The sequence below is a fragment of the Lutra lutra genome, chromosome 15, assembly GCF_902655055.1.
Source record: "Lutra lutra chromosome 15, mLutLut1.2, whole genome shotgun sequence".
Taxonomy (NCBI): Eukaryota; Metazoa; Chordata; class Mammalia; order Carnivora; family Mustelidae; genus Lutra; species Lutra lutra.
Genome location: NC_062292.1, coordinates 28,658,850 through 28,685,382, shown reverse-complemented (window position 1 = coordinate 28,685,382; position 26,533 = coordinate 28,658,850). Strand labels below are relative to the sequence as shown.

The following is a 26,533-nucleotide window of genomic DNA, read 5'->3' as shown; positions in this document are numbered from 1 at the left end:
AGAGGCTGCAGCCTAGCTTCACGGTAACCACCTCAAGCAGCTGCACCCGTGTGCCCTCCCCTGCCCCTATTTCCAGACATGTTACCATAATAATAGAATAAGTCACATGGATGAAGGGTATGGCATAGGGGAATATTGTCAATACTACTATAATAGCATCATGGGATGACAGATGGCTACACTTGGGGTGAACACAGCATAACGGTTAGAGAAGCTGAATCAGTAGGTCGTATACCTGAAACTAATGTAGCATGGTGTGTCAACATGGTTATATAATGAGAAAAAGGAAGACGAAGCCTTTGTGGTTCAGTCATGGTGGCCTGGTTCCTACATGTGCAGCCACATCCCGAATTTGCTGACGCTGGTCATCTGCTCTGAAATACTGCCCTAGTATGCGAGGTACCCAGAGGCTCTGGAAGGACTGTTTCTCCCACCTTTTCTTCTATTCTTACCTCTATCCTGGTTTTCCCTAAAGTTGAGAACCGAATATCCTTTCAAAATCTTGTTAAAATGAAAAGGGATAACGGATTCCAAATAATAAACAACCAGCCCATAAAACTGAACTTTATTTGACTTTTAAAAAATTGAAAAGTGATACCAAACAGTATTATGCAACGTAAAATTGTTAATTTCTCCTGAACTTTGCTTTCACTAAGATGGTGGAACATAGTTCTGTTTTTCAACATTTACTAAGTCGGGGAGGGAGGGAATAACTTCTCTGGAAAATGTTAGGGAGGCAATGACAGCATATCAAATTATAGGTCCCTGTGCTTCAGTCTAATACCAATACTCCTAAGAACTTTTAATACTCTCGGAAATTGCTACAGCTCTTTGGTTTCATTTGGTAGGCCTTGAATTGCATTATGATCCTGACAAATTTTTGAACATCTCAGGTATGATGCAACTGCTTCAAATTAGAGCTTTTACAGCAGTCCTTCAGTTTTGAAATAAATACAGCAGTTCACTGTTCCAGCAGCTTCTAACTAACCTTGCCAGGTAATCCTTTGGCACTTGGGCCAGAAGGTTAGCTCAGTCTTCACCCTAACTCTGCATAACACATTAGCAGCGTTAGTATTCTTTCCTAAAATGGGATCCACTTTCCAACAACACAAGAAACTCAAGCGAAATATTAAGACAGTGTTTCAAGAGAAATGTTTTTAAGTATTAACTGCCATCAGAAAACTTAGAAGTTTCTATTTTATCATCTGGAACATTCCCTCTAAAAAATATTCTATATTAAGGGCTTTGAGAGAGACATTTGCATCTCTAGACCATCAGACACCCTCTTATGAAGAGATACTGTGTTAACTCAGCAAGAGTAGTCCAACAAAGGTGCGCCTCGGGAAAAATGTCAGGTGAGTTGAATTCCCGGTTAACTTTGTGACCGATTCCAGGATAACTGGAAACCTCTTTCCTAAAGAAAATGAGAATTTTTGTTAAATAACGGGGCCCGGAAAAAACGGAGACAATGAGGAGTCAGTTAAGTCAATTACTTGACTCCCAATTAGGTTCACATTTGTGAAAAAGTGTCCTTTTTAAGAAAGGAGAGGTGGACCCTAAGAAGGCTGTCTAAAAAGAACTAAGTTACTTTCTTAGGAACCATCATCAATCATACATTTGGTCAATGCAACTTTCCTTCCCCCCAACAAACGCTACAACACCCTATCACAGATGACTGTGCAGGCCCACGATTCTATTAAAAGGGTCTTAGGGTGACTGGTTGGGCCTGCAATAGGTCACGGGATTTCTGAAACTGCGCATAGATGGCACATCATTTTCCCTTGGAAAGCATATTTATTTGGGGTGACTTCCCAACTGGGAAAGAGAGGGTGCTGAAGGGCCCACCTGTGCATTTGCCTAGCGCCCTAATGCCCTGTCAGCGCCGTCTTCACTCTGCCGAGTAGGCTTGGGCCCAAAGGAGCTGTGTTCGTGGCCCTGACAGAAACCCCTCTAGTAACTAGCCTTGCAGGTCCCCCACTCCCCAGACTTCCCTCCACTCTGTCCTGGCCCCATGTGACCAGCCCTCCCCTCTCCTACTCCACATGCTTTCCAGCACTTCTCAAGCTTTTCCAAATTGGCCCCGGTTGCTGAGGAAAGCAGGCAAAGATGTGAGGGCAAAACTTCCGTGACTCTCCTAACAAAATGGTTTGAAGTCTCCTGGTTTATCTTAAAAATTCATGCAAATTTGTCACCCTACTCCATAATATGCTTGTTTTAATATAAAACATTTCAGGTAACCTAATGGTTAAATGAGTTTCCTCCCTTTAAAAGAGCATCAAGTAAAAGTGATCTTCTAGGAAGATTTCTGGAATCTGCCTGTGGTTCCAAATGCCCTGGGGACACCCCCCCCCCCCCCCCCCCCCCCCCCCCCCCCCCCCCCCCCCGCCAAAGAGAGAGGCACAGGCATTCAGACACTAATGTCTAATCTTGCTCGTGGCCTGACCCTCCCCATCCTTAACGTGCCTGTAGGGGCGCCTGGGTGGCTCAGTCGGTTAAGTGTGGGCCTTTGGCCCAGGTCATGATCCCCGGGGTCCTGCGGTCGAGCCCCATGTTGATCTTCCTGCCTGCTTCTCCCTCTCCTCCCTGCATGTGCTCTTTCTTGCTACCTCTGTCACTGTCTGTCTCTCTTGGTCTCAAATAAATAAATAAAATCTAAAAAAAAAAAAAGTGTCCTATAGATTCCCACGATGGGGGCATCGTGGGAAGGAGTTCAAGAGGGAGGAAATTGGGACGGGGGACCTGGGGCAAAAATCACATCTTTCAAAAAAATTCCATCATTTTAATTGTTAAATAATTCAGATGTGCTTTATCCCAATTTTTTTGGTCAGTGAGCTGCCACTAAGGGTCTCTCTTCTCACCCCCGTACCACCCATATTTTGCTACTTGGCTTCACAGCTCCTTCCAGCTAGGTAGTTTACTATTCGCGGTAAAAAAAAATCTAATCCAAGTGTCAAGTTTATTACCTCGTTTTTTCTCTTCCAATTATATTCTCTGTGGGTCATTGGAAGACCAGTGTTGACTGAACCCGTCCGAATACATGCATCAGACAGAAAAACTAAGTTAGGGGTTTAAGAGTAAAGGTAGCAGAAGACTATTCTGAAATATCAATTTGCTCTCTCCCGGTAGGTCTCCTATTTCCCTTCTGCCCTCACATCTGGGCTCTAGCATCTTTCCTCAGGGAGGTTTGCTATTAGGCTCCCAAGAGCCCCAGTCACGGGGTGGCAAACTCAAATGAGAACAGGCAGGTCACACAGACAAGGCAGCGGGCTGTATCTAAGACAAGAGGGCAGGGTGTGGACTGTGGCCAACTGCACAGCATGTTTTCCCCCTATGCTCAGCTCCATGTGTTGGCACATATAGGAACAAGCACCCAGTGTTGGCACGCTTTGAGTTTTTCAAGAAAAGCTCAAAATCTGGATTTTTTTTCTTACATGTGGAATGTTTAAATGCTCCTACTTTGCAACTTACTTTAAAATTTGCAGACAAAGCATGTGGGCGGATCATACACACCCAGTGCACTGGCTGGATCCAGTCCTTGAGCCTATACCGTGTGTGACTTTTGCCCCAAATTCACTGGTGAATACAGAGTGATAGAGGACCATCCATCTAAAACTGGTAGATTGCAGGGAGCCTGAAGAAGGAGAGAGGCCTACAGGCCCAGGACCAGAGGGGACCTGTGTCCTGCTTCCTGGCAGTGCTAAGATCTCTGACTCAGCAGCCCGCAGGGTGCCCCAATGGGGTTGACACTAAGCCCCGAGCTCCAAGCCCTGCCATAGACCCTGCTGCCCCAAGAGAGCTGTGGAAGGTGCAGAGTGGCTGGAGTCAGGATTCTTTCAGTGTTCACCGGCTTGAAGAGAAGCTCCCCCAAATCGGATGCTGCGCATGACCCCAGAACAGAGCCTAGAGAGTAAGCTGCAGCACGTCTGAGGTTGAATTTGCTTTTCTCGGGGAGCAGTGGAATTACTTATTGAATGTCTTTCCTCCTCACGAGGGCAGAGACATAGTTTGGCCTGCTCCCCATCTAGTGCTGGCCATGGAGCCCAGCACACAGTGCGGCTGCATTTTATAAGAATTGTGCAAATGAGGGTGCCTGGGTGGCTCAGTGGGTTAAGCCGCTGCCTTTGGCTCAGATCATGATCTCGCGGTCCTGGGATCGAGCCCCACATCAGGCTCTCTGCTCAGCAGGGAGCCTGCTTCCTCCTCTCTCTCTGCCTGCCTCTCTGCCTACTTGTGATCTCTGTCTGTCAAATAAATAAATAAAATCTTAAAAAAAAATTTTTTTAAATCATGTAAACCCAACCCTCCCACCCCTGGAATTAACAATTTACGGAGAATTGCATGACATCTAAGTTGGCCGATCACATGAATTGGAAATGCCAGGATGGTGCCCATTGGAGAAGCATGCTAAGGCTGACTGTTTTTGAGCTAGGGCACTTGGGGAGATGACAACACGGCTTGGTAGAGCAGGGGTACTGAGCATGAAATGAAAGAAGGGAATGCGTGTTCTCTAGAGCAAGTCCTTCCTACCTCATCCTCTTGGTGCACGGCTTGGCACGGTGAGATGTGTCGTGGGGCACTAAGATACATTTAGAGACTGTCATTACTGAGTAAGTATCAAAGTGCCCCTCGGGCAAGACAATATTCAAAGAGCCCATATTCCCTTTGGTTGTTGGGATCACACCAGCTCTCCACCCCAGGGCCCACTGTGAGAGGGTCTCTGCCCTCACCGCTGTTGCTCTGCACTTTGTGATTCCAGCCTGCCAGGACCAGGAAGGGTACAACAGAGACGTTCCTCTCTACCAGCACAAGTGTGAAGGAAGGGATGTGAGAGAGAAAGGAGCCACCTGGATTTCAGGGTCTGGAAGACGCTGGTAGATGGCCTCCCAGAAGCAATATGGCAGCCAGGGTGGGCCCAAGCATGGGGACTGACAACAAACCCACAAAGTACCCTCAAGTCATTTTCTTAGCATTAAGGAAATGTTGCATGGTTTTCCCATCACTAACGGGCTGCCCCTTACCCATGACTTTGGAGTCGGTATTTTTGGCAGGATCGAACGCTTGCACAACCAGCAGCTTGCTTAAATCGGAAGTTCCCTGAACCTAAGAGGGAAAATTTGAAATCATCAGAAGAGTACCCTTTGATGGTGACCCTGCCTCATTCCTAATGTTTTCAAACAATGTAGGAAATAAGATGAAACCCAGAACTGGGCTTCCAGCCTAAGATCTGTGTCTTTCTCATTTCAATCCCCTTGAATGTTGTTTCAAGAAGTCTTGGACTAGAAAATTACCTTTTGCATCTGTACAGACTTCAGAAAGGAACCTTCTCCAACTTACTTGTAACCAGACCGGACATTCCCAATTTGGAAAACAGGGAGTCCCCAAAACCCACAAGTTTACTTGTACCCCTACACTGATGTTCAAGGGCTCTGGGCCCAGCCTTCCCAGGCAGGAGGACTGTCTTCTTTTTTAGAACTTTTGGCCTGTATCTCACGCTGACATCTGCCTCCAGGAAGGCACATTGGGTACAAGTAACAATTATTAACTCTCATCTCTAGAGACCGGATACCGTCTCCCCGGATCCTCACAAGAACCTTACCAGACGGTTGCTGTTGTTGGCCTTATCGCACTAATGGGCAACAGAGGGTCAGAAGGCAGCTAGCCTTTGCTCACACACCAGTGGGCACAGGGGTCAGGCTTTTAACCCAAGTAGGCCTGACCCCAAGCCCTGTGTCTTAAACCAAACTGTGAGCATTGCTCCTGCTGTTCCCGGCCTCGCCTCCACCCCTTGCTTCAAAGCTAAAGAGATTTTTCATTTTCTACTAGAAAAGCATTTAGATTTACCATCATCCTCTGAATTACTGAGAGATACAAAGATAGGAAGGCCACAAAAGGGACAAAGGCACCCCTGTTCCCCAGGAGGCACGGCCCCACTCCAAGGCAAAAGGCTTGGCAAGCAGAGGGCAGGTGGATTCTGGGCCCCTGAGGCCCCTGCGTCTCACTGCTGTGTCGAGCACACACTGCTTAATGGTACCGAAGCCCTGGGCATGTATTGACTGTTTCGTTAAAGGTGCTGGGAACTGCGGGGTCCTTCCTGGTTACATTTCTTTTTAAGGTGGTCAGTTGAGTTTTCAAGTCACTTATGGGGCACCATGGAAAGCAAATGACTTTAGAAATAACTGTCCTTACCTGCTCACAGGTTTTAGGCAAAATGCAAGGTGCAAGATATGGTACCTCTGTCTTAATATCAATGACACTGCCGTACACAATAATGACGAATTTCATGGTCACATTATCAATAGTCATTTCATTATAGCTGGATAAAGTCTCCACATATGCCAGATTGAAAGCCACACACTTCTGAAAATCCAAGTCCTACAATAAAATTACATTTTTTTTTCTATAAATCATGTAAATGACCCATGGAATCAAGAAGAAGGCACATTCACTGATTGAGCTGAGTTCTTTGCAGGTGTCAAAAGGCATTTAGACTCTAGGACCAACAGACAGAATGTATTTAGAATTCAGAATGATCTCAGACAAGATTATGAACTCAAGAGGTTTTTTGGTTGCTTCTCCTAGTGGCCCTGGTTATGGATGCGCAGCCTGATTTCCAGGTTTGCCAGAGCTCTCAGTCAGCGTCAGCAGGTGGTCAGCCATGCCTTGTGGATTTGGTTTTACCTGGCAGTAAGCAAACACCCCCTGGGCAAGTGAGCAAACAATAGCAAAAAGCCAAAAGGAAACAAAGCAACACACTTTGAGTCATACTTCAAAGCTCAGAATAACAGTCTTCAGAGGAGGAAGGAAGCGGTTATGTACGGGTTGAATTGTGTCGTTCCCCCCCAAAAAAAAAAATTCGTATGTTGATGTTCTGAGCCCGGGTACATTAGAATGTGACTTTATTTGGAAATAGGGTCATTGCAGACAAAATTGTTGAAGTTAAGATGAGGTCATACCAAAGTAGGGTAGGCAAATATTCTAATATGACTTTAGTCCTTATAAAAAGGGGAAGAGGTGCCTGGGTGGCTCAGTTGGTTAAGCGTCTGACTCTTGATTTCAGCTCAGGTCATGATCTTTGGGTCAGGAGATTGAGCCCCGTGTGGGGCTCCACGTTCAGTTGGCTGTTGGCTTCCCCTCTGTGCCCCTCCTCTGCTTGTGCTCTAGTGTGCTCTCTCTCTCTCTCTCAAATAAATAAATAGGGGAGATCTGGGGGCACCTGTCTGGGACAGTCGTTAGAGCATAGGACTCTTGATCTCAGGGTCATGAGTTCCACACCGGGCACAGAGCTTCTTTAAAAATGGGGAAGTGGGGGGCCTGGTTGGCTCAGGGGGTTAAGCCTCTGCCTTCAGCTCAGGTCATGATCTCAGGGTCCTGGGATCGAGACCTGCATCGGGCTCTCTGCTCAAGAGGGAACCTGCTTCTCTGTCTCTCTCTCTGCCTGCCTCTCTGCCTACCTGTGATCTCTATCTGTCAAATAAATAAATAAAATCCTTAAAAAATAAAAACAAAAACGGAGAAGTGAGGGTTGCATGGGTAGCTCAATCAGTTAAGCATCTGCCTTCAGCTCAGGTCATGATCCCAGAGTCCTGAGAGCGAGTCCTGCATCAGACTCCTTGCTCAGCAGGGAGCCTGCTTCTCCCTCAGCCTGCTGCTCCCCTGCTTGTGTTCTCTCTCTCGCTCTTTCCCTGACAAATAAGTCGATAAAATCTTTCAAAAAAAGGTGGGGGAGAGATTTGGACACAGACACACATACAGGGAGAACTCTGTGTGGGATGAAAACGGTCACCTGCAAGTCGAGGAAGTAGCCTGGATCAGATTCCCTCCTTCATTGCTCTTAGTGGGAACCAACCCTGCTAACCACTTGATTTCTTGCCTCAAGAATTATGAGACAATTCATTTTTTTTTAAAGATTTTTATTTATTTATTTGACAGAGATCACAAGTAGGCCGAGAGGCAAGCAGAGAGAGAGAGAGAGGGAGAAGCAGACTCCCCACTGAGCAGAGAGCCTGATGTGGGGCTCTATCCCAGGACCCTGAGATCATGACCTGAGCTGAAGGCAAAGGCTTAACCCACTGAGCCACCCAGGCACCCTAAGACAATACATTTCTGTGGTTTAAGCCACAACTAAGGTTGTGGTACTCTGTTCCAGCAGCTCCAGCAAAGAGTACAGGCGCTTAGAGGTCAGTCCTGTGGTAGGAATCTCCTGGATAGTGCCCTCACTCTGAACATCTCCATGCACAGCTATAGGACACAGCCCTCGGGACCTGGGTCCTTAATGGGCAAAGTGAACACAACTGCTGAGAACACCAGCTCAGCTTGCATGAAAAACACAAGATAACTAAAAATACCTAAAATTTTGGAAGGAGAAAAATCTAAAAACACAAACAAACAAAAAAGCTATTTTGGTTTTTATTTTTTTTATTTTATTTTTTTTTTAAAGATTTTATTTATTTATTTATTTATTTGACAGAGAGAGATCACAAGTAGACGGAGAGGCAGGCAGAGAGAGAGAGAGGGAAGCAGGCTTCTTGCTGAGCAGAGAGCCCGATGTGGGACTCGATCCCAGGACCCTGAGATCATGACCTGAGCCGAAGGCAGCGGCTTAACCCACTGAGCCACCCAGGCGCCCTATTTTGGTTTTTAAATGCATGTAAATTTTGAGTTATGTGGTTTAGAGGAAGGGTTGCAGTATAAGCTAATCAGTGGTTCTAATCCCCTTTTTTTAGGGGTTCTAAAAAGTCTTAATTGGCTACTTCTTTGATGGGAAAGACTAGAAGGAAATAAGCCAAAGTGTTAAAAAGAGATTCTCCATCTGCCTTCAGCTCAGGTGATGATCTCAGGGTCCTGGGGTTGAGTCCCAGGGTCAGGCTCCCTGCTCAGTGGGGAGTCTGCTTCTCTCTCCCTCTGCCCCTCCCCCCACCGGTGTGCATGTGCACTTTCTCTCCTCTCTTGAAGAAATAAATTTTTTTTTTAAGATTTTATTTATTTATTTGACAGAGAGAGAGAGATCACAGGTAGGCAGAGAGGCAGGCAGAATGAGGCGGGAAAGCAGGCTTCCCGCTGAGCAGAGAGCCCGATGCGGGGCTCGATCCCAGGACCCTGAGATCATGACCCCAGCCGAAGGCTTAACTCACTGAGCCACCCAGGTGCCCCTGAAATCTTTTTTAAAAAATGAAGGGGTTGGGGCGCCTGGGTGGCTCAGTGGGTTAAGCCGCTGCCTTCGGCTCAGGTCATGATCCCAGGTCCTGGGTTCGAGCCCCACATCGGGCTTTCTGCTCAGCAGGGAGCCTGCTTCGTCCTCTCTCTCTGCCTGCCTCTCTGCCTACTTGTGATTTCTCTCTGTCAAATAAATAAATAAAAATCTTAAAAAAAAAAAATGAAGGGGCATTCACCTTATTACTGAGTCAAATCTGTCTCCATACAGTTTTGACCTGTTGATCCTAATTCTCTCCTCTGGAGTTTCTTACTACACTCATACTTGACATACTAAATGTGTCCTACTTCTCACGAAGAGGCGAAGCAAAGAGAAGAATCTAAATCCTTTTACCGTTCTGCTAAATTTTTCTGAAATTACCGCCACATGGTGAAAGAACCATGACTTCCTTAGTAAACATGCATTTTTTAAGACAATATTTTTAGAGTGGTTTTAGGTTCACAGCAAAAGTGAAAGGAAGGTACAGAGGTTTCCCGTAGATTCCATCCTCCACACGTGCAGAGCCTCTCCCATTACCAGCACGGTGCTCTACTTACCGCAGGTGATGAGCCTATAGTGACGCATCACAATCACCCAAAGCCCATAGTTTATTTAGGGTTTACTCTTGGTGTTGTCAATTTGATGCATAGATGTGTAATAACATGTATCCACTATTACAGGATGACACAGAGCGGTTTCACTGTCCGAAAGTCCTCTGTGCTCCCTCTCTTCATTCCTTCTGCCCCAACCACTGATATTTTTATTGTGTCCATAGTTTTGCCTTTTCCAGATGCCCTAGTGTTGGAATCCTACAGTATGGAGCCTTTTCAGATTGGCTTCTTTTATTTCAGAATATCCAGTTAAGTTTTTTTTTTTTTTCATGTCTTTTCATGGCTTGATAGTTCCTTTCTTTTTAGCCCTGAATCCTATTCCTTTGTCTGGATTTATCCTATTCCTTTGTCTGGACAGTTTATTTATCCATTCGTCTACTAGAAGACATCTTTGTTGGTAGTTTCCAAGTTTTGTCAATTCTGAATAAAACCGCTAAAATATCTGTGCCCAGATTTTGGCATGAACATAAGTTTTCAACTTTTTTTTTTTTTTAAAGATTGTATTTATTTGGGGTACCTGGGTGGCTCAGTGGGTTAAGGCTCTGCCTTCGGCTCAGGTCATGATCTTAGAGTCATGGGATCGAGCCACGCATCGGGCTCCCTGCTCAGTGGGGAGCCTGCTTCCCCCTCTCTCTCTGCCTGCCTCTCTGCCTACTTGTGATCTTGATCTCTCTCTCTGTCAAATAAATAAATACAATTTAAAAAAAAAAGATTGTATTTATTTATTTGAGAGAGAGAGAAACAGCGCAGGGAGGGGGAGGGGATGAGGGAGACGCAGACTCCCTGTTGCATAGACAGCCCGATCAGGGGTCAATCCCAGGACCCTGAGATCATGACCTGAATGGAAGGCAGATGCTTAACCACTTAACCGACTGAGCCACCCGGGCACCCCAAGTTTTCAGCGTCTTCGGATACATCTCAAGGGTACGGATTACTGGATTATATATGGTAAGAGTATGTTCAGTTTTCTAAGAAACCTCCAAGCTTCCTGAAGTGGCTGCACCATTTTGCATTCCTACTAGCAATGAATGAGAGTTCTGGCTGCTTCACATCCTCACCAGCATTTGGGGTTGTCAGTGTTCCGAATGTTGGCTGTTTCAACAGGTGCATAATGGGATCACACGTTACATTTTTCTGAGGATATGTGACTGTTGAACATGTTTATTTGCCATCTAAGTATCTTTTCTTTTTTTAAGATTTTATTTATTTATTTGACAGACAGAGATCACAAGTAGGCAGAGAGGCAGGCAAAGAGAGGGGAGGAAGCAGGCTCCCTGCTGAGCAGATAGCCCAACGCGGGGCTCTATCCCAGGACCCTGAGATCATGACCTGAGCCAAAGGCAGCTGCTTAACAACTGAGCCACTTGGGTGCCCCTAGGGCTTTGACATTTTTAAAAGAAGCCCCCTGGATGTTTTCAATGTGTATCCAATAATGAGGACCACAGCTCTAAATTCTGTCGATAGGAAATACAAGAGGAATAGCAGGATTCCAGAAGATATAAAGGTCCCTTTTCACTAATATGCAGAAACATAATGACTTTTGCTTTCAAGCTCAAAATCCCCAGGATTATGAGGCATTTATAAGATTACGAGATTTGTGTAGTCCCAGGTAGATGGCAACTGAGTTTCCTCTTTGGGCTGGATGCATTTTGGCTGTTTCCATGACCTGAGTGAGGACTGACTGGGAACGTGTTTATTATAGTCTACTCTACCTGTATTGATATAAAGCTTGTGCCTTTTCAAAATTTTTATTGGGGTAACTGAGACTCTTTTATGAACTTTCTAAAAATTAGTAGCTCAAGTCTGTTCTTAGGTTGTCATAATTTACCATCCATATTTATATCCTATTTAATAATTATTTGAGCCCCTATTATAAGTTAGGAACTGGGGAAGTAACAGACCTGGAGTTCAACAATATTCATTGCATTGAGAGACTGGATATGAATGTTGGGTTAGAAAATTAGCATGTCTCAGAGAATGAGGAGACAAGTCACAGAGTAGGAGACCATATTTGCAAAAGACACATCTGGTAAAGGACTGTTATCCAAAGTATACAAAGAGCTCTTAAAACCTAACAATAGGAAAACAAACCACCCAATTAAAAAACGGGCCAGGATTCCACCTGCCCCATCCCCAAGTGCCCTTCCAGCTGCGTGGAGCTCTCTCAGAGCTCCTGACTCCTACTGAGCTAGTGCCCCTGATATCTCTCTCCAGCCATCATCATGATCATCTACTGGAACCTCATCAACCATGATGAGATGTTCTCCAACATCTACAAGATCCGGGAGATCAGGGACGGACTGTGCCTGGAGGTGAAAGAGAAGATGGCCAGCAGGACAGAGGGTACCACTGCTGACTTGCTCATCAGTGGAAATGCCTCTGCTGAAGGCCCGGAGGGTGAAGGTGCTGAAAGCACAGCCGTCGTTGTTGATATTGTCATGAACCATCACTTGCAGGAAACCAGCCTCACAGAGGAAGCCTACAAGGAGTACACCAACAATTGCCTGAAATCAGTCAAAGGCAAACTTGAAGAAGAGAAGACAGAACGAATAAACCCTTTTACAACAGGGGCTGTTGTAACAGAGTCCTGGCATTGAGTGCTGGGATCAAGTCCAGGGATCAATCCCCACATCAGGCTCCCTCCTTGGTGGGGAGTCTGCTTCTCCCTCTCCCTCTCCCTATGCCCCTCCCCCTGCTCATGTTCTTTCTGTCTCTCTAATAAATAAATAAATCTTTTTTTTTTTTAAGTGCCAAAGCCCAGACACACACACAAAATGACAATGAATAAACACCAAACTTCATCAACTCATTCTGATTAACGCTAATTTGGTTCCCGGGAATCTACTTATTTAATATTTGCTGAATTTACTCCTTTTTTAAAAAAGTATGACTTCAGGTAGCCTGGAAAATTAGCTGTGACAAGAGGATTGAAGATCTGCAAGAAGTCAGGACAAGAATGGTTAAAATTCTAGAATCCCATCTTATTTTATTTTATTTTATTTTATTTAAGTACTCTCTACAGCCAATATAGGGCTCAAACCCACAAACCCAAGATTAAGACTCACACACTCTTCTGACTGAGCAAGCCAGGTGCCCATAGAATCTCATTTTAAATGTCAGACACATCTTTCTTTCTCTGCCTCAAAAATATGAAATGAATTTTATAAAAAGTAAATAAAAGTTCATTCATACATGAGTCATTTAACTTACCTCATCAGTGAGACTTGATTCAAAATACTGATAGGCAATACCGAGCGCAAGCTTTAGCCATATTTTATATTCCAAGGATGGCCAGAAGACATCAAAACCTTCATACAAATCCTCCAGGGAGATAAAGCAAGCCTAAAACCGATATCAAACAACAAACTTGATTCAGAGCTGAGTTACAAGGTCATCAGAAAACAAGGTGCCTGTTAAGATTTAATTCGCCCCTCTTACCATCAAATCTAGTTCAATTCTGATACTCCGCCATTTAAAAGCATTGCATTATGGAGAAATTGTTTTAATAAAATTTACAGTTCAAATAAAGTGTACACTTAGCAATAGCCAGTAAATTTATAGCAGTCAATAGCTATGATACAGGACAAGCTATGATTCACAAACTAAGCCACATAAACTTATTTTTATTGCCACAGTAGGTGAAGTAGGCTCGAAAGGGGACTTTAGCTGCCTCCGTTTTGACCTCAAACTTTCTAGTTGGGTTTTGCTTTCCAGCTTGTCTCTTGGCTTGGGCAGAAGACCCTGAGTGAGGAGGGGGGGGCTGGGTGGCTCGGTGGCTCAGTGGGTTAAAGCCTCTGCCTTCAGCTCAGGTCATGATCTCAGGGTCCTGGGATCGAGCCCCACATCAGGCTCTCTGCTCAGCGGGGAGCCTGCTTCCTCCTCTATCTGTCTCTGCCTGCCTCTCTGCCTACTTGTGACCTGTCTGTCAAATAAATAATAAAATAAAAAATTTAAAAAAAAAGAAGACCCTGAGGGCAAAGCATCCCTGGACAGGAAGGACACTATCTCTGCGAACAGTGAGGACTGCCCTAAGCCAGCAAGACCCTGCCAGTGACTCCACGATAGTGAGCTATCTGACCTTCGCTACCCACCTGCACGTGTACCCGCCTTTGCCCGACATTTTCCTTACTTCCTAAACCTGGTGGTATTTTCAGCACGTTGGAGAGCCTTTGAGCTTCTCACTTGCAGTGTTCCCAGAGTTGACATCACGGAAATAAGTTTCCTGTAGTGTCTCTGCCCCTGGATTGTGTCAGGCGTTGAGGGGCCAAACCTGGTCTGTTGGGAAGCCCTGGAGCCAGTGCTCTCAGACCCCTGCGTGCCAGCCACAGGCTGATTCACAGCATTCATTTCCAGAGGTCAACTTCCCTGAGTAAGGAAGACTGCTCCTCCAGAATTTAAGCTACATGAACTTCAATGACTTCAGTTCAGCCTTGTGAATCAATTATGCCTCCTGTCCTCTTCCGGAAACGAAACCGTATGAAACTGACAAAGCGACATTGCCTTCTGTCCCATGCACCCCTAAGACTCTGCACCCCGCTTGATTGCATGGAGCAGTCCCCAAAGCTGGAGGATGCCTTGTAAGCAGCAACTCTGGCTCATTTCTGTTTGAATCCCCCACATGTCGTGGGATATCAGGCCACTTATTTGGTGAATAGATAACTTCTTACTTAAGCCAGTGAGAAATGGAAGAAAGGGAGTTTAAAAACAAGTGTTCTTTAAAAACACTGCTCCCAGAACGCGGTGGTCCTTCACTGGGTGTCTATGCATGCCAGGATCTTCACTTAGAAATTTTCCTCATCTTCATATTGCCCAAAGTTAGACACTCTCTTTTAATAAACAAGGACATTAAGACACAAAGAGGTTAAAATAGCTCTCTAGGTCCCACAGGCAAGATGTGAGACACCAAATCTTTGCTCAGCTAATCCACGGGACTTCACAATGGCTGGCTGGGCAGACTGCGTAAGATATCAGAACCCAGAGAAAGAAAAGATTGCTGGCATTCATTATGTACTTCAGAAAGAATTAACTAATAGCCCACAATACAGACAGAACCAGGTTCTTACCTGTAAAATAGTTTCACAGATGACGGTGTATTCAATTTCACGCTTAAGCAGACAGCTCAGCTCTCCAATTACGTCCCCACTGGTACAGTATTCTGTGAACATGGTTTTGGACCCTCTATCAGACCTTAGGCTACTGTCTATTCCAAAGGTAGGAGGTAAACTATGCAACTGCAAAAGGGAAATACAAAATTAAAAATCCTTGATCAAATCGTGGGAGCTCCCACTGTTTGCTGCAATTACTAACGATGGAGGGAAAAGATTCTTTATGAAGGCCTTCAGGTGTGAAAAAGGTATTAAGGCTTCCCCCAAAAGTCACAGTTTCTTTCACATTTCAAGTCTCCAAGGGAAGGATTGTTTCCGATCTTCATCTTTATAGATGACCCCGTTTACAACACTTCTACTTACTCGTACCTTCCTTCTATAAAAATCCCACCAGGGGCACCTGGGTGGCTCAGTGGGTTAAGCCGCTGCCTTCGGCTCAGGTCATGATCCCAGGTCCTGGGTTCAGGCCCCACATCGGGCTTTCTGCTCAGCAGGGAGCCTGCTTCCTCCTCTCTCTGCCTGCCTCTCTGCCTACTTGTGAATTCTCTCTGTCAAATAAATAAATAAAATCTTAAAAAAAAAAAAAATCCCACCAAAAGTACTGATTGCAGTCTGCAACCAATGCAGCCATCCACTCTGAGTCTATTAGCTGAGGTTTTAGAATACAGGTGAGGTTAGGTGGGGGTGCGGTCAGGAGCCGACGACCAAGAAGGAATTCTTGAGAGGTCTTTGGTGCAAAATGGTGGTTTTATTAAAGCACAGGAACAGGACCTGTGGGCAGAAAGAGCCGCTGCATGGGGCTATGCGGGGGTGACTGATAATATACTGTCGGGTTGGAGGGGTAAGGAAAAGGAAGGTTTCAAAACGGTTTTCATATGTTAAAGACTCCTCACTGGATTACTTGCCATTGTCAAGTTAAAGTTGTTTTTCCCTCTAGCAAGGCGTTATGATTCATCCCAATATTAAGATAAGTCTGAAGCTTCTACTCTGCCCGCCTCAAGTATTTGTCAATGAGCTGCAGGTTTTAAGGACATTTAATTGTATCTACATTTCCTTCGGGAAGCTAGCCTATTGATAGAAATGCTTCATTCTTGTAGATTGCTAAAATATTTGTAAACTGAGGGAGACTCAGGTCTTGCAGGATTATGATCTCTAGCAGTTAACTATTTGTTTTTCCTTTCCTTAGCTTTAGGGTAGCCAGAAGTGCAGGAGGAATGTCACATATGTCCCATGGTGGAGGGTTGTGGGGTGTCAGCTTCTGCTTTGTCCTCAACTTGCCTTCTGTTCCCTCATCATTATTAGAAATTCTTATCATAATGGGCCAGTGCCTGGGGTGGAAGAAGACCTTTGATTTTATGGATGCAGAAATCAGATGCCAGAAATTAATACGCCTCCAAGCCAAGCCATGATTTCCATCAACTTTGTCACCCTTTAAAATGCTTAAGAATAGGGGCACCTGGGTAGCTCAGTCGTTAAGCATCTGCCTTGGGCTCAGGTCATCATCCCAGGGCCCTGGGATCCAGCCCCACATTGAGCCCCACATCGGGCTCCCTGCTCAGTGGGAGGCCTGCTTCTCCCTCTCTTGCTCCCCCTGTTTGTGTTCCCTCTCTCACTGTGTCTCTGTCAAATAAATAAATAAAAATCCTTACAAATAAATAAATAAAATCCTCAAAAATAATTTCCATGGTAGTGGGTGGGGTGCTTGGCTGGCTCAGTCCATAGAGCCTGTAACGCTTGATCTCGGGGTCCTGAGTTTGAGCCCCATGTTGGTGGTAAAGATTGCAAAAATAATAATTTCCATGGGCCATCGACAGAAAAAGTTTTTAGGGTGAATAAAGTATGACTGAGTCACTTCAGGAAGAGAATGTATAGGCATGGATAGGGAAAGAAGAATGCCATCAGATTTCAGGAGGAAGCTGCTGGAATCAACCAGAAGGATTACAGAATTTTTCAGAAAGTTTAGCTGTAAACATCTAAGAGGAAGGCTATTGTTCAGGACACAAGTAACAGGGAACAAAGGGTCACTGAAGAAGTTGCTGCGAAACCACCCCCTGCCAGTGATTACCCTGAGATATTCAGAGGCATTCATGCTTCCAAAGGGCTTTGACATTTTTCTAATTTGATTTTGAATGCAGTTCAAAGACTGTGAGTAATGAACAATGTCTCTGCTTTTTACAAACGAAGAAAAGAAGATAATATCTACCAGTAGAAGTTAAAGAAGTCCTTCCAAAATTCCTGTCTCTTTGTTATTCAATCCAACATTAATCTAGGTGTCCTGGGGGAAGGGACTTTGCAGATGCAATGAAGGTCATTAATCAACAGACTTGGGAGAGACCGCTCTGGATAACCCTGGTGGGCCAAAGGAATCAGTCACAAGAGCCCTCAAAGGCAGAAAAGGAAGTAGAGTCCATCAGAGAGAGGGGGCATCCGGAGAGGGATTGGCAGTACTTCCGGCTCTGGGATGGCGCCGCCTGCAGGGATGGAGCAGCAGATGGTCGGTCTGATTCTTGATGCTTGTCGTGAAATTAAGCTTTGCTTGACCTTCGCTTTGTATCAGTCTCACTCCTTTAACCACGGACCCATTATTGGGGTACCCATTTTTCGGGGGATCTAACAGTCACCAAAAACCTCCTTTTGTTTAAGTAAAGGTTGTAATTTCAGTCCTCATTCTATTTGACCACTGTAAGGATCTGACATTGCAGTCAATCTCCTCATTCTTTTTTTTTTTTAAAGAATTTATTTATTTATTTATTTATTTAACAGAGAGGGATCACAAGTAGGCAGAGAGAGAGAGAGAGAGAGAGGGAAGCAGGCTCCCTGCTGAGCAGAGAGCCCAATACGGGACTCAATCCTAGGACCCTGGGAGCTGGAGATAGGTCCAAGCTGACATCCTGCAAAGAAGCAGGGACGTCTGTCCTATAGCCATAAGGAACTAGATTCTATCAACAACCTCAAAGAATCTGGCAATGGGTTCTGCCCTCGGAGCTTCCAGAAGGGAACGCTACCTTGCCAACCCTCTGATATTGGCCTTGTGACACTCAAGCAGAGAAAGCAGGACTGCTGAACTAAGAACTCCGAGAAACCAATCTAAGCCACTAGATGTATGCTACAGCATTGCTACAGCATCAGTTGAACACCCACATGACATCTGCAGCTGGAATACTGTTGGACTTACTCCTGAAGAAGAATTAACTAGGTCAGTCATTGCAGGAAGATTCCCCAAAGGAAAATGTATGTTGCAGCTTCTAAAAGTTCGAGTTGACATAGCTAAAAAATACGGGTAGCAGTGTATTTTTGTTTTGATTCTAAAGGGACCATAGCACAAGGATTCTACTGGAAGCACCATAAAATAATGTCTGAGTACATGGATACTGAGGCCAACTCCATGGGTTCAAAGCCCTTCTTGACCTTTTACTGTGTACCCTTGGGAGACAAGTGAATTAATTTGTCTGTGCACCAGTTTTCCCATGTGAAAAATAAGGCTATTATAAGGATTAAATGTCATAATATATTGCCATTTTGACCACCCTTTACAAAATTACAACTAACCTCTTCAGTTGTCAATCACTTCTAATGTAAGGGCCTACTTAGCCAGAGCGATTTCATCTTGGTTAAACAGTGATTTTGTTGTTTATGCAGTAAAACTTAAACCAACCCTCCCCCCCCCACCACCAACTTACTTAAAAGCAAGTCCGGGAAACCAGTAAAAGATGGTCGACCAGTCCCTGATAACAGAGCCCTAATACAATGGTGGGTCAGGTCAGGTGGAGGTAACAGAGCCCTGATGCAGGGATGAGTCGGGCCAGGTGGAGACATCCAATCAGTGGAGCACGCATACTGTCTCCCTACCTACCAAGGAGTGTGGGCCCCGCCTTTTGGGCGCCTTTTGGGAGCCAATTCTGACTAAGGTGATAGGCTAGTTCAAATAGCTACTATGGGGTGAGTTGTAGTTCAGTTGACCACCCGTGTGTGACCTAGCATGACTGTGCAGCTTTCTCTGTGTGTTGCAATCTCGTTGGCCACCTGTGTGTGGCCGGACCCAACCACATGGCCTTTGCTCTATAAAAGTTAGTCTGTGAGGCTGGGAGTGGCTCCCTCTCTCTGTAAGAGGTGGCCCCGATGGTCAGTTTGATTCTCGATGCTTGGCGCGAAATAAAACTTTGCTTGACCTTCTCTTTGTATCAGTCTCGCTCCTTTGATCACAGACCCTAACACTAACATACATTTAACTTATTTATTTTGCTCATTGTCCCATCGCCTTCCATGCCTCTGCTAGAAAGTGAACTCTAAGAAGGCGGGGATTTTTGTCTGTTTGGTCAATTCCCCGTGTCTAGAATGAACAGTGCCTGCGGCAGGGTAGTAATGAAGTAAACATTTGTTGAGTGAATGAATGAACATTTAAAAATTTTAAAATGCACTACATGTGTATTATATTTATCAAAATAAATTTTATATCAAAATAAATATTTATCAAAATAGTTTATTTCCATAATCAATTGGCTATTTTTAAGGCCTGAAATACTCCTTTCAAAAAATAGGAAGCCAAATACGTTATGTGCACTATAATAATGGTTTGTCACTGATAAGCATCATTCAAGGCCTAGGAATTATTTGGGCCATAAGCTGGGGCTCACCATGTATTCAGCTACTGGCATTCAGACTCAAAAGGATTCTTGTTCCCCTCACTCTACTAACATCTTTCTCTCTCTGGTCACTGTAAGGACCTATTTTATATTTTTATTTTAGCCAGAGGCTTCCATTGAGGTTAAACAATAACTTTGTTGTTTAACCTTTAAACAGTCCCTGCTCCCCTTCCCCCAGGGGACTTAAAAACAAGTCCCGGAAACCAGCTCCAGGTAACAAAGCCCAATACAAGGGTGGGTAAGGCCAGGTGGAGGTATTCAATCAGTGGGGGCACATACTGTCTCCTAGCTAACAAGGTGATGGGCTAGTTTCCATGGCTACTGTGGGGTGAACTGTAATTCAATTAGCCACCTGTGTGTGGCCAGGCCCAACCACATGGCCTTTGCTCTATAAAAGTTAGTCTGGAAAGCAGGGAGGGGTTGTCCTCTAAAAGGGGCGACCCCAGCTGGTCTGTTTGACGGTCGGTCTGATTCTTGATGCTTGGCGTGAAATAAAGCTTTGCTTGACCTTCGCTTTGTATGAGTCTCGCTCCTTTAATCACGGACCCATTATTGGGGTACCCATTTTTGGGGGGACCTAACAGTCACCAAAAGCCTCCTGTTGTTTAAGTAAAGGTTGTAATTTCAGTCCTCATTCTATTTGACTTCTGTAAGGATCTGACATTGCAGTCTATCCCCTCATTCTTTTTTTTTTTTAAGATTTTATTTATTTATTTGACAGAGAGGGATCACAAGTAGGCAGAGAGGCAGGCAGAGAGAGAGGGAGGGAAGCAGGCTCCCTGCTGAACAGAGAGCCCAATATGGAACTAGATCCCAGGACCCTGAGATCATGACCTGAGCCAAAGGCAGCGGCTTAACCCATTGAGCCACCCAGGCCCTCCCCTCATTCTTGACTCTCATTTCCTTTAGATAATCAACCACTCCAAGTATTGCATTCCTTATCTGAACATCATGGAAAAAACCACTTCCTCCCAGGACTGCTGCAAGAAATAAGTAATGACTCTAAAAGCATTTTGCTAAATGGGAAGCACCTTTCAGATGTTGGGTCTTATCCTTCAGCTGTGGTCTTTGCTCTGAGCAGAAATGGCTTCATTCAGAAATTATGTTAAAAATTTAAAACTTTCAAGGCCCCTCAGTGGCTCAGTCAGTTAAACATCCGACTCTTGATTTCAGCTCAGGTCATGATCTCAGGGTCCTGAAGCGGCATTTGGGCTTCCTCGCTCAGCACAGACTCTGTCTGACTTTTTCTCCCTCTGCACAACACCCCACCCCAACCTTTCACACTTGTGTTTTCTCTCTCTCTCTCTCTCTCTCTCAAAATAAATAAATATATCTTTTAAAAAGAATTGAAAATTTTCCCGGTTCCTAAATGTCTCCTTGTATTAAAATCATATATTTCAAAAATACATTTTCAGCAAAGAATAAATAGTCCCTCACAATTGCCATTCCGGAAATAACTAAGTAGATTCCTTGTGGCATTTCACCTTCTCTACAAATGACATCTCCGTAGTCAAAATAAGCAAGTTTGGCTCTCTCCTGCAAGAAAAATAAAAAGGGAGTCAACACAAAGGATCTAAATGGAAATAAGATTTTAAAGTTAAAATGGTTTCCAAGTAGAAAAAAAAAAACGCACTGACTATATTCTCTGGTTTATTAATGAATTATAACGTGGGGACATGCTTCATTAGTTTTTTTGAAAGAAAAGAACAAGCAAGCAAACTGTCGACTTTGTGATCAGCACTGGGCACAGTGACTGGTGGAAATACCCAATAAATGTTCAGTTGAGTAGATGTTTCTAATAAAGTATGATACTTCCGACAAAGGAGACAAAGACAGGATGCTCTGGAGAAGTCCAGAAAGACCAAGGGACCCTGTCTTGGGTGTCCAGGGAAGACTTTAAAGAGTAAAGTCTGGGGGCGCCTGGGTGGCTTCAGTGGGTTAAAGCCTCTGCCTTCGGCTCAGGTCATGATCCCAGAGTCCTGGAATTGAGCCCCAAATCGGCTCTCTGCTCAGCAGGGAGCCTGCTTCCTCCTCTCTCTCTGCCTGCCTCTGTCTACTTGTGATCTCTGTCTGTCAAATAAATAAATAAAATCTTAAAAAAAAATAAAAATAAAAATAAAAAAAAAGAGAGAGTAAAGTCTGAGGGCTAAAGGAAGGGTGACAGATGGCCAGGATACAATGAGCTGAATATCATTCAGGGCAGAGAATTCAGTACATGCAAAGACCCAGAGGCCATTAGAACATCTGCCCTTGGGGTAGCTGCAGAAGACCCAGTATGTCTCAGATGGGAGGTGGGGGCGAAGTGGGGGGGACCAAGACTGAGTTATGGATTAGGCCTTAATAGGCATAGTGCATAGCATTCACAATACTATAGAGACTCACAACAACATTCTGGTTTCTTTTAAAATCAGAAGGGAATAAAACAACTTCTGCAAGAGGAAAATGTTTTAAACTAATATATTCATCTTTATACTAACGCGGTCATAAAGTATAATTTTTTGTACTTTTTGATGGGGCAAGAGCCCCACTAAGGCAAAAGTGCCAGGGCTCGTGAAAGTTGTCACACAGCTGCAGTAGGGAAAGGACCGGAGAGGTGACCCCAGAGTCAGACCTTGAAGGTCCTCACAAACACTTTAAAGAGTTTGGGCTTTTCCCTAAAACCCAAGGAGGAGCCACTGAAGGGTTTGTAACTGGAGAGTGAGAGGGATAGATTTGCAATTTACAAAGATATGTAGGAAACATATTTCAAAATCATTCATAGTGGTTATCTCTAAGTGTGGGCTAAGTGACAAGTTTTCACTTTTCACTTTGTGTCCTTCTGAATTATTTCACAGCATTGAAACAGGCACTGATGACTTCACAGTGTTTTTTTTTAAGTCCCCTAAAGCTAAATATCCAGCTTATGTATTATTCAGACCTTGGTTTTCTACTATTGACTTCTGGCTTATCGTTATAGACCTTTATGTTTTTAATTAACCACACCAATTGAAGGATGAAAGAAGGGAGGAGTATTTAAAATAAACTATTATAGCTGTGATGGAAACCAAGATTGAAATTATAGTCTACAATAAGGGGTGTTTCTTTTGTCTGCTGTGTGGAGTTCCCTGTTAGTCACATAATCCCTGGGCGGTCCTTAATGAGAATAATGCCTGTTTATTCCCAACTCATCACAATTTTTATCCTGGTCAAATCAATTGAAATGTCTATCAAAAACCAACATATGAAGGAAAGAGGACACTCAGACTGAGAGAAGCCTGTAAGAGGGTAAAGAAAGTCCAACAGCCTTGCAGAGGTATGGCAAGTTAGGGACAGGAGGAGGTTGTGTCCCAGTGACAGGTTCACCTCAGGTGTGTGTGAATCACTAATTTATAGAGTTATCTTCTTCTCATGGGTTTCCCATTCCTCCCCATTCACTGCTGAATGGTCAGTTAATTAATTACACTTGTGAAAATTACTACCTATAAAGAACCAAATTCTAATTTTATCTTAAATTGGATTTTAACAAAACTAAGCAGAATGCAAATTATAAGAAACATTATTGAGATACCTTCTTCCCAGTCCAAGCCCAACTCCCACCTCTCACTCCCATTTATTTGAGCTCTATTCTCTAAATTATCCCCTATGGCCCCTGGCCATCCCATCAGGTTTCCTTCTCCTCCTTGCAGCCACACTTGCCCTCGCCAAAGCAGGACATCAGATCCAAGCCAGTTAGATTTCTTTCTCAAGAATTTGAACCGAGGGACGCCTGGGTGGCTCAGTTGGTTGGACGACTGCTTTCGGCTTAGGTCATGATCCCGGAGTCCCGGGATCGAGTCCCGCATCGAGCTCCCAGCTCCATGGGGAGTCTGCTTCTCCCTCTGACCTTCTCGATCATGCTCTCTCTCACTGCCTCTCTCTCAAATAAATAAATAAAATATTAAAAAAAAAAAAAGAATTTGAACCGAGAGACAGAGTGTCTAGGAATTGAGAGCTGAGCATGATATCCAAGTGCTAGAAGAAAGGTCCACAGATGCCCACCAATGATATTCCTGAGCTGGCCTGAATCCCACCATACCCGTTAGTTAGCTAACCATTTCTTAGCATCTTCTACACAACATCCCACTGTCTTTTCAGTCAACTTCCCCTTTGCTTAAACTAGTTCAAGTAAGCTTCTGTTGCTTGCAACCAAAGGAGTCTTTTTTTTTTCTTTTTTAAGATTTTATTTATTTATTTGAGAGAGAGCAGGAAGGAGTATGAGCGGGGAGGGAGAGGAGGGAGAAGCAGACTCCCTGCTGAGGAGGAAACCCAATTTGGGGCTTGATTCCAGGACCCCAGGATCATGACCTGAACTAAAGGCAGACACTTAACCAAATGAGCCTCCCACATGCCCTAAAACCAAAGGAGTCTTAATTCAAGTAAATTTGAAATCAATTTTAAAAGAAAAATTCAAAAATTTCTGGCATGAAGAAAACATTAGTATAGCAAGAAAGGAATCAACTCAGCAGAACCTCATTAAGACTGCTCTCTTTCCTGGGGTGCCTGGGTGGCTCAGTGGGTTAAAGCCTCTGCTTTCGGCTCAGGTCATGATCTCAGGGTCCTTGGATCAAGCCCCACATCTGGCTCTCTGCTCAACAGGGAGCCTGCTTCCCCCTCTCTCTCTGCCTGCCTCCCTGCCTACTTGTGATCTCTGTCTGTCAAATCAATAAATAAAATCTTAAAAAAAAAAAAAAGACTGCTGTCTTTCTAGAAAACAAGGAAAATGTCCTTATTATGGACAAACAGATGCCTTATATATCCACATGTGGTAAAGCAAACACCATTCCTTGTCACAGAGTTTTCCTAATTCTAAAAAATCTAACAGAGGTTTTAACAGGTTGATGAAAAATCATAAACCTTGTAATTCATACAAAAGCCATTTAAAACCAAAGTCAAACACTGGTCTATGGGTCATAGCTAATTCAAGGATGTATTTTGTTCGCCCTACATGATACTTGAAAAATTTTGAATTCGTGCCAATTTTTTAAAATTTGGAAATTTCACATAAAAATTCAAATCTATGGGCTTTTTAAAAATCTGAGCTGTACATTATTAAATCTAAGAGTCAATTTTCGATCATCATCTTATTTGGTCTCAGCCTCATTTGACATTAGTTGCTTACAGTCTCCTTTATGAAATATTTTCTTCACTTGGCTTCTGGAATGCACTCTCTTTTAGTTTTCCTCCCACCTAATGGATTACTCTTCAATTCTTCTTTTTTTTCCCAGTTTTATTGAGATGTAATTGACATATAGCACTGCTCAAGTTTAATGTTTATAGCATAATGACTCAACATAAATATATTGTGGGTGCCTGGTTGGCTCAATGGGTTAAGCCTCTGCCTTTAGCTCAGGTCATGATCTCAGGGTCCTGGGATTGAGCCCTGCATCGGGCTCTCTGCTTGGCAGGAAGCCTGCTTCCTCCTCTCTCTGCCTGCCTCTTTGCCCACTTGTGATCTCTCTCTCTGCCAATAAATAAGTAAAAATCTTTTTAAAAATACCTATATTATGAGACAATTACGATAAGTTTAATTAACATCCATTATCTCTTCTAATTACAAAAAATAATTCTTTTCCTTGTGATGGGAACTTTTAGGACTTAATCCCTTAGCAAGTTTCAAGTACACCACACAGCAATGTTAAATATATACTCATCATGTTGTACAGCACATTCCTAGCATGCCTTTATCTTTTAACTTGGAAGATTGTACCCTTTGACCATCTTCCTTCAATTCCCCCCCCATCCTCTGCCTCTGGTAACCACAAATCTGATCGCTTTTTCTATTCTTTTCACTAATTCCTCCTCATCTCCCTTTTAAATGTTGGATAGCCCAGGACTCAGTCCTTGGATATCCATAGTAATTCCTTAAATTATCTCATCAAGTTTCTATGCTGACAACCCCAAAATCTCTATCTCCCATTTGGCCTCCCACCTGAATTCCAGTCACATATCCTACTGCCCACTTGATATCTCTATTTGGATGTCTAACGGCTTTCTTAAATTTAACTCATTCAGAATCAAATACTTGTGCCCTCCATATAAATCTTCTCTTCTCCATCTAAGTCAACAGGAACTCCATCCTATTTTCAGACTCAAATCCCAGAAGGCATTTTTTGTCTCTAACACTCCTTCCATCAGCACCTAAGAGCTCTACCTTCAAAACACCTCAAGAGTCTGACCACTGACCACTTGTTCTAATCCAAGTCCCCATCACGTCTTGCCTCCATTATAATCATCATCTTCCTGGCTTGCCCGTATCACCTTATAGCCTATTCTCCACACAGCACCAAAGTGGGCATTTTTCTTTTTCTTTCTTTCTTTTTTTTTTTTTTTTAAAGAGCAGGTTTTGTTTTTGTTTTTGTTTTTGTTTTTGAAGAGTTTATTTATTTATTTGACAGATAGAGATCACAAGTAGGCAGAGAGGCAGGCAGAGAGAGAGGAGGAAGTAGGCTCCCTGTTGAGCAGAGATCCTGATGCTGGGCTCGATCCCAGGACCCTGGGATCATGACCTGAACCGAAGGCAGAGGCTTTAACCCACTGAGCCACCCAGGTGCCCCAAGGTGGTCATTTTTCAATATGAGTTAGATCATATCACTTCTCTGTTTGAAACCTTTGCATAAGTTCCCATTTAAGTCAGAGTAAAAGCCAAAGTCCTGACCTACAGAGTTGTACAAACTCAGGCTCCACACCTACTTCAACTTCATTGGCTCCTGCCATCACTAGTTCTGCCACAGGGGCTTTGGGGATGTTCCTTGAACAAACTGAGCTGGCCATTGCACTTGCCAGGAATGCTCTCCTCCCAGACTATCTACCGTCGGTATGCTACTGCTTACAGATCTCTCTTCAACCATCACCTACTAGGGCAGCTTCACTGATCACCCCATATAAAACAGCTTCTCAATTATATTCACTTTTCTCTCTTTTTCTCCATAGCATTGACAATCATCTACTAGACCATATATTTGTGTG

At 44.0% G+C, this 26,533-nt stretch overlaps 2 protein-coding genes across 5 annotated transcripts in view; one reads left to right on the top strand and one right to left on the bottom strand.

The window, feature by feature from the left end:
- Window positions 1-1,095: 1,095 nt before the first annotated feature.
- SLC9C2 (solute carrier family 9 member C2 (putative)) overlaps window positions 1,096-26,533 on the bottom strand; it is a 111,533-nt gene continuing 86,095 nt past the window's right edge. For 3 of the 4 annotated variants that reach the window (XM_047704986.1, XM_047704988.1, XM_047704987.1), the window contains exons 22-28: window positions 20,987-21,085; window positions 14,865-15,032; window positions 13,012-13,143; window positions 6,187-6,372; window positions 5,019-5,100; window positions 2,964-3,019; window positions 1,096-1,414 (exon numbers count right to left, since the gene is read on the bottom strand). In XM_047704986.1, coding sequence (XP_047560942.1) covers window positions 1,373-1,414; window positions 2,964-3,019; window positions 5,019-5,100; window positions 6,187-6,372; window positions 13,012-13,143; window positions 14,865-15,032; window positions 20,987-21,085 — 765 coding nt within the window. In that variant the 3' untranslated portion in view covers window positions 1,096-1,372. The remainder of the gene's footprint in view (window positions 1,415-2,963; window positions 3,020-5,018; window positions 5,101-6,186; window positions 6,373-13,011; window positions 13,144-14,864; window positions 15,033-20,986; window positions 21,086-26,533) is intronic. The other variant, XM_047704989.1, reaches the window with a different exon arrangement.
- LOC125086226 (translationally-controlled tumor protein-like) lies at window positions 11,979-12,398 on the top strand. The gene has a single exon (XM_047705428.1). It carries the CDS (start codon window positions 12,024-12,026, stop codon window positions 12,396-12,398), a length of 375 nt encoding a protein of 124 aa, XP_047561384.1. The 5' UTR covers window positions 11,979-12,023.

Excerpts from the sequence above, each read along its gene's own strand:
- LOC125086226 (XM_047705428.1), top strand. The coding sequence starts at position 12,024 with ATGATCATCTACTGGAACCTCATCAACCATGATGAGATGTTCTCCAAC.